The sequence below is a fragment of the Euprymna scolopes genome, chromosome 1 (genome assembly GCF_053919585.1).
Source record: "Euprymna scolopes isolate OS-2025 chromosome 1, ASM5391958v1, whole genome shotgun sequence".
NCBI classification, from domain to species: Eukaryota; Metazoa; Mollusca; class Cephalopoda; order Sepiida; family Sepiolidae; genus Euprymna; species Euprymna scolopes.
This window is the reverse complement of record NC_136482.1, coordinates 133710875-133726227: the sequence shown is the minus strand read 5'-3', so window position 1 is coordinate 133726227 and position 15353 is coordinate 133710875. Positions and strand designations below refer to the sequence as shown.

General features: G+C 28.8%; 1 protein-coding gene across 2 annotated transcripts in view; it reads left to right on the top strand.

The window, feature by feature from the left end:
- The window catches only part of LOC145270737 (uncharacterized), a 43375-nt gene extending 36605 nt beyond the window's left edge, over positions 1-6770 (top strand). For both annotated transcript variants that reach the window (XM_080126413.1, XM_080126370.1), the window contains one exon: positions 5936-6770. In XM_080126413.1, the coding sequence (XP_079982539.1) occupies positions 5936-6488 (553 nt within the window). In that variant the 3' untranslated portion in view covers positions 6489-6770. The remainder of the gene's footprint in view (positions 1-5935) is intronic.
- Positions 6771-15353: the final 8583 nt, after the last annotated feature.

Sequence of the window (15353 nt, the reverse complement as noted above, 5' to 3'; positions counted from 1 at the left end):
TTCTAAAAATCTATTTATTCAGTGTACATTCTTGCATTTCAGAAAAATCTGTCACTCAAAAAAAATTACCTCCATTTTCCTGTCTTTATTCATTATTATATCAACATGCAACTTATCAGCAAGTTGACGTTGGCTCACTTTTAACCGTTGAAGGTTTTTAAGGCAACAAATGCCAACACCTGTCAATTTGTCAAAGACAGGTGTGGACACTAGACTTTTTTAATGTTTTTCAAATAAAGCTGACTGACCTCTTATTGTGTCACATTTGCCATTCTTTTGATTATATACTTTATTTCACACCTTAAAATATACAGTTTGGGTGAATAAAAATTAACATCTGACATCAAACACTGTAATATTATTTCTCAGTAAATTTGTTTTATGTTTCCTTTTATCAATATCATTAAAAGAACATAAAAATAAACCTTAAAATTTAATCAACTTAAATTAGTAAATAGTCATTTCCATTAAAAAGTTAGTTTGGAAGTGAATTTCTTCAAGTCATCAATCACAAGCTTCTAAAATGGACGATGATGAAAAAAATATATTTAATACATTATTGCAAATTAATAAGACATTTTTCTGTATTATTAAATATAAAATTTTTTCGTTTTTATTTTTTCATAAATTTTATAAAAAGTTAAATGTTTTTGAGTTCTTCATAAAAGATTTAACTTTATTCATATTGTTTTTTATCAATATCTTTTACTACATCTATTCCTAACTTTATTCATATTGTTTTTATTAATATCTTTTACTCTATCTATTCCTTACTTTATTCATATTGTTTTATCAATACCTTTTACTCTATCTATTCCTTACTTTATTCATATTGTTTTTATTAATATCTTTTACTCTATCTATTCCTAACTTTATTCATATTGTTTTTATTAATATCTTTTACTCTATCTATTCCTAACTTTATTCATATTGTTTTTAATTATATCTTTTACTCTATCTATTCCTTACTTTATTCATATTGTTTTTAATTATATCTTTTACTCTATCTATTCCTTACTTTATTCATATTGCTTGTTATCAATACCTTTTACTCTATCTATTCCTAACTTTATTCATATTGTTTTTTATCAATACCTTTTACTCTATCTATTCCTAACTTTATTCATATTGTTTTTATTAATACCTTTTACTCTATCTATTCCTAACTTTATTCATATTTTTTTTATCAATACCTTTTACTCTATCTATTCCTAACTTTATTCATATTGTTTTTTATCAATACCTTTTACTCTATCTATTCCTTACTTTATTCATATTGTTTTTTATCAATACCTTTTACTCTATCTATTCCTTACTTTATTCATATTGTTTTTAATTATATCTTTTACTCTATCTATTCCTAACTTTATTCATATTTTTTTTATCAATACCTTTTATTATATCTATTCCTAACTTTATTCATATTGTTTTTTATCAATACCTTTTATTATATCTATTCCTAACTTTATTCATATTGTTTTTTATCAATACCTTTTACTCTATCTATTCCTTACTTTATTCATATTGTTTTTAATTATATCTTTTACTCTATCTATTCCTAACTTTATTCATATTGCTTGTTATCAATACCTTTTACTATATCTATTCCTAACTTTATTCATATTGTTTTTTATCAATACCTTTTATTATATCTATTCCTAACTTTATTCATATTGTTTTTATTAATATCTTTTACTCTATCTATTCCTAACTTTATTCATATTGTTTTTATTAATATCTTTTACTCTATCTATTCCTAACTTTATTCATATTGTTTTTATTAATACCTTTTACTCTATCTATTCCTAACTTTATTCATATTGTTTTTTATTAATATCTTTTACTATATCTATTCCTAACTTTATTTATATTGTTTGTTATCAATACCTTTTACTCTATCTATTCCTAACTTTATTCATATTGTTTTTTATCAATACCTTTTACTCTATCTATTCCTTACTTTATTCATATTGTTTTTTATCAATACCTTTTACTCTATCTATTCCTTACTTTATTCATATTGTTTTTTATCAATACCTTTTACTCTATCTATTCCTTACTTTATTCATATTGTTTTTAATTATATCTTTTACTCTATCTATTCCTAACTTTATTCATATTTTTTTTATCAATACCTTTTATTATATCTATTCCTAACTTTATTCATATTGTTTTTTATCAATACCTTTTATTATATCTATTCCTAACTTTATTCATATTGTTTTTTATCAATACCTTTTATTATATCTATTCCTAACTTTATTCATATTGTTTTTTATCAATACCTTTTACTCTATCTATTCCTTACTTTATTCATATTGTTTTTAATTATATCTTTTACTCTATCTATTCCTAACTTTATTCATATTGCTTGTTATCAATACCTTTTACTATATCTATTCCTAACTTTATTCATATTGTTTTTTATCAATACCTTTTATTATATCTATTCCTAACTTTATTCATATTGTTTTTATTAATATCTTTTACTCTATCTATTCCTAACTTTATTCATATTGTTTTTATTAATATCTTTTACTCTATCTATTCCTAACTTTATTCATATTGTTTTTATTAATACCTTTTACTCTATCTATTCCTAACTTTATTCATATTGTTTTTTATTAATATCTTTTACTATATCTATTCCTAACTTTATTTATATTGTTTGTTATCAATACCTTTTACTCTATCTATTCCTAACTTTATTCATATTGTTTTTTATCAATACCTTTTACTCTATCTATTCCTTACTTTATTCATATTGTTTTTTATCAATACCTTTTACTCTATCTATTCCTTACTTTATTCATATTGTTTTTTATCAATACCTTTTACTCTATCTATTCCTTACTTTATTCATATTGTTTTTAATTATATCTTTTACTCTATCTATTCCTAACTTTATTCATATTTTTTTTATCAATACCTTTTATTATATCTATTCCTAACTTTATTCATATTGTTTTTTATCAATACCTTTTATTATATCTATTCCTAACTTTATTCATATTGTTTTTTATCAATACCTTTTACTCTATCTATTCCTTACTTTATTCATATTTTTTTTATCAATACCTTTTACTCTATCTATTCCTTACTTTATTCATATTGTTTTTTATCAATACCTTTTACTCTATCTATTCCTAACTTTATTCATATTGTTTTTTATCAATACCTTTTATTCTATCTATTCCTAACTTTATTCATATTGTTTTTTATCAATACCTTTTACTCTATCTATTCCTTACTTTATTCATATTTTTTTTATCAATACCTTTTACTCTATCTATTCCTTACTTTATTCATATTGTTTTTAATTATATCTTTTACTCTATCTATTCCTAACTTTATTCATATTGCTTGTTATCAATACCTTTTACTATATCTATTCCTAACTTTATTCATATTGTTTTTTATCAATACCTTTTACTCTATCTATTCCTAACTTTATTCATATTGTTTTTTATCAATACCTTTTATTATATCTATTCCTAACTTTATTCATATTGTTTTTATTAATATCTTTTACTCTATCTATTCCTAACTTTATTCATATTGTTTTTATTAATATCTTTTACTCTATCTATTCCTAACTTTATTCATATTGTTTTTATTAATACCTTTTACTATATCTATTCCTAACTTTATTCATATTGTTTGTTATCAATACCTTTTACTATATCTATTCCTAACTTTATTCATATTGTTTTTTATTAATATCTTTTACTATATCTATTCCTAACTTTATTTATATTGCTTGTTATCAATACCTTTTACTCTATCTATTCCTAACTTTATTCATATTGTTTTTTATTAATATCTTTTACTATATCTATTCCTAACTTTATTCATATTGTTTTTTATCAATACCTTTTACTCTATCTATTCCTTACTTTATTCATATTGTTTTTAATTATATCTTTTACTCTATCTATTCCTAACTTTATTCATATTTTTTTTATCAATACCTTTTATTATATCTATTCCTAACTTTATTCATATTGTTTTTTATCAATACCTTTTATTATATCTATTCCTAACTTTATTCATATTGTTTTTTATCAATACCTTTTACTCTATCTATTCCTTACTTTATTCATATTGTTTTTAATTATATCTTTTACTCTATCTATTCCTAACTTTATTCATATTGCTTGTTATCAATACCTTTTACTATATCTATTCCTAACTTTATTCATATTGTTTTTTATCAATACCTTTTATTATATCTATTCCTAACTTTATTCATATTGTTTTTATTAATATCTTTTACTCTATCTATTCCTAACTTTATTTATATTGTTTTTATTAATATCTTTTACTCTATCTATTCCTAACTTTATTCATATTGTTTTTATTAATACCTTTTACTCTATCTATTCCTAACTTTATTCATATTGTTTTTTATTAATATCTTTTACTATATCTATTCCTAACTTTATTTATATTGTTTGTTATCAATACCTTTTACTCTATCTATTCCTAACTTTATTCATATTGTTTTTTATCAATACCTTTTACTCTATCTATTCCTTACTTTATTCATATTGTTTTTTATCAATACCTTTTACTCTATCTATTCCTTACTTTATTCATATTGTTTTTTATCAATACCTTTTACTCTATCTATTCCTTACTTTATTCATATTGTTTTTAATTATATCTTTTACTCTATCTATTCCTAACTTTATTCATATTTTTTTTATCAATACCTTTTATTATATCTATTCCTAACTTTATTCATATTGTTTTTTATCAATACCTTTTATTATATCTATTCCTAACTTTATTCATATTGTTTTTTATCAATACCTTTTACTCTATCTATTCCTTACTTTATTCATATTTTTTTTATCAATACCTTTTACTCTATCTATTCCTTACTTTATTCATATTGTTTTTTATCAATACCTTTTACTCTATCTATTCCTAACTTTATTCATATTGTTTTTTATCAATACCTTTTATTCTATCTATTCCTAACTTTATTCATATTGTTTTTTATCAATACCTTTTACTCTATCTATTCCTTACTTTATTCATATTTTTTTTATCAATACCTTTTACTCTATCTATTCCTTACTTTATTCATATTGTTTTTAATTATATCTTTTACTCTATCTATTCCTAACTTTATTCATATTGCTTGTTATCAATACCTTTTACTATATCTATTCCTAACTTTATTCATATTGTTTTTTATCAATACCTTTTACTCTATCTATTCCTAACTTTATTCATATTGTTTTTTATCAATACCTTTTATTATATCTATTCCTAACTTTATTCATATTGTTTTTATTAATATCTTTTACTCTATCTATTCCTAACTTTATTCATATTGTTTTTATTAATATCTTTTACTCTATCTATTCCTAACTTTATTCATATTGTTTTTATTAATACCTTTTACTCTATCTATTCCTAACTTTATTCATATTGTTTTTTATTAATATCTTTTACTATATCTATTCCTAACTTTATTTATATTGCTTGTTATCAATACCTTTTACTCTATCTATTCCTAACTTTATTCATATTGTTTTTTATTAATATCTTTTACTATATCTATTCCTAACTTTATTCATATTGTTTTTTATCAATACCTTTTATTATATCTATTCCTAACTTTATTCATATTGTTTTTTATTAATATCTTTTACTATACCTATTCCTAACTTGTGCAGAAATGATGTTAAGAACTTCATAGCATATGTTATTAAAACAAATTAAAAGAAGGAGATCATTGATTGTATTTTTAAATTTTAATGTTCTTTATATTTTTATTAATTTTTCTATCTTTTCTAAGAATTCAATTAACGAAACGTTATTTAAGTGACAAAAGTAAACTAATGTTTCTATTTGTAATTATAGAAAAATCTTTCTCATCAAGATTTAAAAGCATGTTCCATTTTTGTTCACTCTGTTTCAGGCAACATCTGATAAACTTGAATTTTGTCAGCACTTTACCACCAATAACATTTGTAGCTGATTTATCAGAAGTCCAGTATCAGATTGTGGCCAACTTATTACAAACTGCAGACATGGGGCCAGAAAGTGACCAGCTGTCAGGAGAAAATCTTTTGAAACATCAACCACAAATCAGTTCGAAATGCATCAATGGATCATTAGAAAAACAAATTAACGAAAACTTGTACGAGATGAAAAAAAAACATTTGTCAGATGGAAACAATAAGGAAATTTACAAAGATTTGTTGACTGTTTCCGATGAAACTGATTCAAATTTAGTTGTGTTGAATCAATTTGAAAATGATGTTTACGAATTGGATCACACTTCTCTAATGCAGTTGGTTCAGGAGAAACAGACATGTGGAAAGATAGATCTTATCAAAAATGTTCCATCGAATGAGAAATTCACAGAGCAGTATTTTAAAACTGTGGCAAAAAGAAAAACAAAAAATATACCAAAATTAAAGGAATATACCTATTATGACTATTTAAAAGAAGAAAGTATAAATGATTAGGATGTAATTTTCATTATCAAGAGACAGAATATTCCAATAAATAGTATTTTTTCACCTTTGATAGATGTAAATATTGTTTTTTTTAAGACTTGTTTAAGAAATTGTATTTTACTTTAAAAATAAATCAAAGTGATCCTTCTTTAAATCTAAATAATAATTTGAATATAAAATAACCAAAAATGATAAAGCAATTAAAATATTTTGTATGTAATTAGATATCCCAAACTGGCCTAGTTTAGGTGCGAAAACTAGTAAATAAAGTAAAATTTCCCTTAACTTCAACTTGCGATATCTCGTTTGTTTTTTGGGTTATTTTGATATGGTTTTGATTTAAATAAAATTTAATCTTTTGTCTTTATAGATATATAATTCTTTTTCTTGTGTCTTTAATAGTTTTTTTTTTTTCAGGATTTTTCAAGTTATGCCTCTAATTTTGGTAAATGTCGCTTTATTTTTTTACACAAAAAAAATGTTGATGTTTTTCAAATTTGTTGCGCTTCATATTGTGAGTCTCTAGGTATATAAAAATGGTATCATTTTAAAGAAAAAAGGTCACTTAATAACATGGTGAGGTTATTAAAAGGTTATAAGTGGTTTTTCTAAAAAAAAATCCAACTTGAAAACTTCAGTGAAAGAAACATGAAAGAAATTTTATAGTAAGAATTCCGAAAAAGGCATCGTTTTGTAGAGGAATATCTCCTCTTTAATAATCTGTTGGTGTCATGTTTATGGCCCCATAAATCAAGGAGCGCACACTAATAAAAGTTAGGGTACCTACAGAGATTTTCAACTTAATGCCAGAGAGACCAATTATCAACTGTCAGCTAGCCAGTAGCCACACAGCAGCACAACGTACTGACTGACTGAACGGAAAAACATAAACAAACAACTCATAGTTCTTAGGTGAGTTTGTTTTTTCTTTATTATTTAAAAGTTATAGAAAGATATTTTTTTAATTAATATTTTTAGAACGTCATTAAAAAAAATGAAAATTTGCAATTTAAAAAATAATGCCAGTTTATTTTCTATAGCTTTTTTCAAACTTTCATATGTTCTTTCATCGCTTTCTCCTTCGGTTACGGTTGGATAAACTTCAGCATTGTTAGATTATTTTAATTAAATTAATTAATAAAACCGTGTACAAAACATTTTTAGTTATGTGGGACTGACGGAAACTTTTATTTTTTTCGGTTGGATAAACTTTAGCATTGTTAAATTATTTTAATTAAATTCCATAAACAAAACGGGGTTTGTATTACTGTACACATAGATTCGAAAAAGTTGTCAAAAAACAAATATATAACAAATAAATGTTATCAAAAGCAAGATAAGTTACTTTTCTACCAAACTGGATATATTTTTCGTGTTTTTATTCAATGTAACATGTTTATTCAGCTCGAAAAACATGCAATGTTTACCGATGTATTGGACAATTCAAAATGGCGACCGACTCTCTCTTAAACACGGTAAGTTCGAGAAAAGGTGTTATAAATAATAAACTAGGCAAAATACTATTAAAAAAACACCGAATATATGTCAAGCTATGTCACGGTAATATACATTGAGCGAATTTCTAACAGTATTTTGTCTAGTTTATTATTTATAACACCTTTTCCCGAACTTACCGTGTTTAAGAGAGAGTCGGACGCCATCTTGAATTTTCCAATACATCGGTAAACACTGTAAAGTTGAAAGTTTTTCAATGTTTAAAAAAAATAATTTGTGCTTTTTTTTTGTATAAAAAATTTCTAAATATTCTTGTCGGTGCTTTTTTGGCGAGTTTAAATTTCCCAAAGTAAAAGTATTTCTGTGGCAAAAAGTTTTGTTATTAGAAACAAGGCAACCATTTTTTTTAATTCCTCACCCAAAAATTAGTAAAGTTGCAAAGTTTCAAGCTTCTACCACCAATCGTTACACTTTTATAACAATTTCAGTAACGTATACTTTTGACTCATTTTTTTTACCTTTTTTGCCCTTGTTACAAAATTGCCTGTTTGACTGCTTTTACATGGTCCACAATTGAGTGGTTTTATCAATTTATAATTAAAAGAAAGAATTATCTTGATCTCTAATGTGTTTTGAATCATACTAAGAAGATTCAATACATTAGCTATTAAAATGAAATTGATATGAACAGTTAAAGTTGCATTTCCATGTCGTATTTTCACTGTTTTCGCGTTGATAGAGGGATTTTGCCTAGTGTTTAAGTTGGTTTCATCTAATATTTATTGCCTAAATTTGTATTAATTTTAATCTACTACAAGATGACATTACATTTATAAGGATTTTTTACTTGTTAGCTTACATTTTTAGTTATAGACTATGAAATTTGGCTTCTCGGCCACGATAGCAAATTTCAACTTTCCGACAAACTTTGAATGATCATAACTTGATGGCTAATTGACCTACCAAAATAAATTTGGTATTTTTGTAAATGGTTTACAAAAATCTACATGCCCACATTACTTTTTTTTAGATATGATAAAAATAAAATTTTGGTTTGGGATACCTAATGTAATAGAAATTTTTAACTCAGGTTAGCTGTGAGTGCCTTTACAAAATTGTTAACTGTATTGCATCAAGTTTTGTAGACATTTTTTTTTTTTTAAGTATGAAAAAGAAATTATAGACATGTGGAAAACAGTTACAGTAACAGAGAAACGATCTCTGTAAAATATTCAATGTTTATTTGTTGAAATATTTAATACTCCTTGAGCAATTCTATAAAAATACTCAATCTCAATTGATGAAAGAGTCATCCTGGGTGTTGATCAGCTTGCTAGTATTGGCTACCTAAATCAGAATGCAAGTTCAGCCAGTAGTGAGACTCAATTTGTCGCACAAACCTATGCCCATCAGAACATGGTGTTATCAAATACTACAGATATCTTGCAGACAAGCTAAATCTAGCATTGGCTATAGGCATTTCACAAAATATAAAACACTTATAGACAACTGAATATAGTAACAATTTAAATACACAATCTAATAAATTCTCTTTCACACATGCAAAGGAAACATTTTCTTTGTTTAGACTATTTGAACTTTTCTTAGCTATTTATATTTGGTTCTTCTATAAAGTTGAAACATTTATGTATAGATCAACTTTCTCCTTACTTTAGATATTTCCTTATCCATCTACTCGTGCTGGTCAAAATAAGAGAACATGTGTAAATTCATTGTTTGGAATAATTTTCGGCTTTTAAATTGTACAGGCTTATATTTAAATAACAATTGCAATTATTTTTAATCATTTGAGGGGGTGCATATGGCAGACAATACTTTATTGTCACATTAGAAAAGTCAATGTTTCAATTTGATAAAACATTTTATTGTTGAGCAATCTTAAACTCAAAAAATTTTGCAAATAGTGTTTAAAAAGATTTGGAAAGCGATTTAATAATACTGTATAACTATAGGTCGCTCTAAAGACATATCTTTGCCTGAGAAACAGCGTATATTTGATTTTCGGGCAGAAGAAAAGACGCACATGGAAATCGCAATCAAGGTCAGATTTCAAGATTGGTGGTGACCAAAGTGCTCCAGAAAGGTGCTGAAGGTGTTTCCAACAGCAATCGCAAGAAATGCAGACAAAAGAAAAGCACAACTAAAAGACCGGGCACTGGACACGGAGACAAAAAAAAAGTTGATTCCATTCAACAAGTCACATCACTGAAGCGTGGAAACAGGCTTCTGGTGCCAACATTTTGAGAAGCACTACCTACAGAAGGCTTCGGCAACTGGGATACCGAAATCGTATAGCTGCCACCAAACCGCTTCTTAACAAGAAGCAGATGTTTAAGAGGCTGCGATGGGCAACTGCTCATCAAACCTGGACTACAAACGAATGGCGGCATGTGATCTTTTCAGATGAGTCTCGATTTTGTATCTCCTTCGACGACCAAGGACCACATGTTTGGCAAAGAACTACAGAACGATATAACCAAGAATGCGTTAAGAAGTCTTTGAAGTTCCCGCAGTCTTCATGGTTTGGGGCTGCATGAGTGCTAAAGGTGTTGGTAATTTATGCTTCATCAAAGGAACTGTAAACGCAAAAGTGTACCAAGATATCCTGGAAGCTAATTTACTGCCAGTGTTGGATAACCAGTTTGACAGGGAGGCTACAGACATCATTTTTCAACATGACTTGGCACCGGCACACCCTGCCAAGACCACGTCTTCCTGGCTCCAAGAACGATCGATCCCTGTCCTTGAATGGCCGGCGAACTCGCCAGATTTAACGTTATTGAAGCCTTGTGGGACCAGATGAAGAGGAAGTTCTCTGCAAAGAAAAACTTACTATCCTTGCAGCCATGAACACATGGGATTCAGTGTCTACACATGATTGCGAGAAGCTTGTTGATTCCATGCCCCGATGAATTGATGCTGTTATCAAGGCAAAAGGTGCTGCTACTAAATATTGATTAATTTTATTTGTATTTATGTTAATAAAAAAAAACTATTTTGTTTACTTACCTGCCTTGTTCTATTATTTTGAAACACAAAATATTCAAAAACTAACATTGCAATTGATATGAAAAGAAAATTCTGTCATAAAACATATATTTCAGTTAGTTTAGCATGATAGGGATATTTTAGCACCAATTACATCTCGCAGATCGTCCTCAATAAGAATTTAACGTCAAAAAACATGTTCTATTTTTTTGACCAACACGAGTACAGACACAACATTCTTATTAGTGTATACTAACCCTAACCTGTGACATTTTTATAAACATTTAGAAATTCCAAGTTACACTACTGTTTTACTCATATAGATCAGCAGTTATGGCTACTGCTGCTTTCAAACAAACAACACCTTCAGATTTTTAGCAGCTGATGTTACAAAATCAGCTTTATATTCTGAAAAGTTACCGTCAGGTCATCATTCATCCTTTATGGCATCATCCATTTTTGACTAAATATATACAAAAGTCTGACCTCCTATTTTTTTAAAAACTTGAAGAGCTACAAAGACAGAAGTGATACCATTAAAACAAACGACAGTCTGTGCTCCAGAGTTTATTTTTCTACATAGTCACCATCATTCTCAATGCACTTTTACCAGCCTCTTTTGATCTTGTAAAAGTCTGGAGTGTGCTTTGTCACTCACATCTCTGTCGCCACTCTGAAATCGACGAATTCATCTTTTAACTGTGCTGACATAAAACTAAATCAGCGAACATTGATTGGTTTAATGTTTTCTGCATGGAGGAATTCAATGACACATCTCTGCTTCTGGCACACGTCCATGATAGTGTGAGATTTTAAGGAAGCAACCTATCAATATTTGCAACAAAGAGATGAAACTTTCAGGTCATAAGTTCAGTCATCATAACAATACAATTTGGGTCAGAATGTGACAGTGTTGCTGGATGACTAATCCATATCAATTGTCACAGTGTCATGGTGATGATGATGATGATGATGATGGAAAGAACATTGTTTAGAAAAGTTATGATATTGATTTAATACACACAATTATTTGTGGACTGTGAATAAATTGATAAAGAAGGAATTTGTTTTCTTCTCTGATAATTTGGGGTGACACCTAACAACCATTAAAAACACGCTAGCTGAAAAAGCCGGCATCCCCCAAAAATATCAGAAATGACGCCTTTTGGAAATTTGACAAGTCTCATCTCAATGCCATCTTTATGAAGAAAAACAGTTAACCTAATTCCTTGGGGTTGTCGAATTTGTTTGGGGTTCACCCGAAATATAGCTCCGATGTTATGAGTTTTTTTGAATAGGAAAAACAAGATAGCTGATACAAATTGACATTTGGGAAAACCCTTGATTATGCAAATGAGGCCCAAGAGGAGAATGGACCCTTCCACATAAGTAATGGTGAAAGGTAGAGACCTAATGGACCCTTCCACATAAGTAATGGTGAAAGGTAGAGACCTAATGAAGAGTAAAAGGAATAGGGCCCTCCTGTTCAGAGTGGCGGTCAGATACAGATTTGAGGAAGAAGAAAAGGATAATCTTTTCAGAGCTTGAGAATTTAAAAAAACTGCCTGAGATTGATTAACTGAGAATTATGAAATGAAATTCTGTGGATTGAGAGGCAGCTACCTGATTCTCAATATAATGAAAGACAAAAATAGTCTCGAGGACACACTCTACATTACTGCCAGAGGACCCATACTCTTCAGGTCTTACTCAGTTCCAAGTGACTGAATCCACAAAAACAAGCCCCCAAATTTAGGGTTGACTACCCTGATTTTACTAATAGAAGCTGCCAATCCTTGAGCATTTACATTTTGAGTCAGAAATCAAAATTTTGAAACTTTCAGTGAATAATTATCCTGTTTTTTTGTTTTGTTATACAACAAGCACAGTTATCGACTTATTCTTTTTTTCTTTTGGTTTGAAGTGACGCCGACTTGAGAGACCAAGATTGAATAGATTATATACTCTATCAAATATACTCTATCAAAAGCAATGTGGGAAGAGTAGCAGCCTTCCTACTGGATCTTTTCATCAACCAGGACCCTCATCGAAGAAACAGCCTAGTCCCAGCGACCAAACAAGGCCCAGAGCAAACTAATCTGGTGATATCACTCACTGGATGTCATTGGAAAGTAAAGGGTACAGAATAAAAAAAAAATAGAAGGCACTACCTTTGGAACAACCCTAGTATATGTTTTATGATAATTATCCACATAATAAGAAAGAAAAGGGGGGAGAGCAGATGCTCTCCCCCCTTTTCTTTCTCTTAATTATTTATGCTGTTTACTTCTTACTTGTACTTGTGACAACTTACAAGTTGATTTTTTCTTTTTAGATAATTGTTATTTTATCACCTTACATGAAAAGAGCTATGTAAAAGATGCTTAAAACCATTTGAATTATACAAATACCATCAGTAGTTCAAAAGTTATGAGAATTTTAAGTGCCAAAATTTAGGCTTTTCCATGCACATTTTTCTTTAGAAAAAGTGGGCTAAATTTAAAGAAATTCAGAAATTATCCACCATTTATTTATTTTTCAAGCTATACTAATGAAACTTGGTACTCTTATGTAAAATTGTGTGCTCTTTCTGATTATGCAGTCAAATCTGATGTATCTCTTTACCATAAGCCATGAATCATAAATTCAGATGTACAAATTTCAATTTTTTTAAAACTGGCGCATGTTATCCTACAGTGGGTGTCTATTCATGAACAAAACTAAGTATTATAGTGGTATTTAAATATATAGCTTTACTGAGAGCAGGCATTTTCCTGTCTCTTCACCAAAGGAGAGCTTAATCTGGGGTGTAGCCATTGAATGCCTAAAGAGCATTCATGGTCGGTATTTACTACTAAAAAAAAAAAAAAAAAAAAAAAAAAAAAAAATTAAAGAAAAAAATCTTTTTTTCGTCGCAGCCTAAATAATAATAATAAAAAGAGAACAATAAGTTTTACCTATATTCACGCACTTAAAAAAAAAAAATATAGACATTATTATCTTCTTCACATGTTTATGACCAACCGTATTTTTGAACAACGATGTCTATTAAAATTTCGACGATGCCAACGGACTACTATTTTCACAAACATTTCGATTTTTCTCGTAAACGATGCACGTTTCCGTTATAATCCAATCGAGAAAATAATTTTAATGACGTCCTGAACGCACTCCCTGAAATATTCTTAGACGTTCTTTTCGCATCATTTAATTCAAACTTTTTTTATTCTGTTTTCCGTCATAATCGAAGCAAAATATGACCTCGAGAACCTGAAAGGTAAAATTTTTCTGTTGCCTTCATTCTTAATAACCAGTTTGTTCAACAAAACTATTTTCCGAGGACCAGTTCTTGTTTACCTCAGCCGAGAAACACTTCGCACGAAGAGACATGATTACGCACATGTAACGAGCACCTGCAACGAACGAACGTCACACTATAGCACAGACGTAACTCCAGCGACATGCATCCACTGCTACATTGCTACAACGAACGAAAATTACTTCCTTATTTGAACGAGGTTCCTAACAACTTCAATAGCAATTTCGACGTGTTTTCCACGTATTTTCAACGCCAGATTTTATATATGAATTTTGCTGTGGACGACGAAGTCTCAAAACATTCCGTCACACACGCGTTTTACCTACATATCAAAACTTTAAACTTTCTTCACTTTACCGAAATATTTTTTTTTGCCATGTGCTAATATAAAAAAAAATATTTCAGCTTTCAATTTCATCATGGAGAACGTGTGGCAACAAGCCCACTGCAAAACTCAAATAGCAACTCTCACGCTATTTCAACTCCAGTTTTCCACAATTATGGAAAGGAAAAAGCGACAACAAGCCTCTCCAGCGTAATGTTATGCGCATCAAGCCTCTCCACGGCATATCAACCGTTTCCAGCAACACCTCACAGGATATCAACATTTTTTAGCAACAAACGCGACAACCAACACAAAGATGTTCACCAAACACTGTACACTCCTGGATTTCACAACGATTCACCTCACCTCACCTCACTGAAGTTCTCCAGCTAACATGAGTAAGCTGCATCATGCACACTGATACATTCATCCTGGACGTTCAGACCGTACCGACGCACTGAGTACGCCCGAGCACCTGAACAACGTTGACACCGCTCTCTACGGACGGACAAATTTCCTTGCAGACTCACTTGTGACCGTAAGCGCGTAGTCAACACATTCGCAACCAACGCGAACCAACTTCAACCCATCGTGCTGACCCTTGCGCACGCTTCATAGACTCTATGGCAATACAGTCTATGACGGCAACATTTGCACTCAAACTCATAACGTCATTCCTGTGACCATCCCACAGCTGTACAAGTTTGAACACTTCTTGGCCTAACGTTCACAGGAAACATGAGCTGGAACAATTACATCGAGAGCA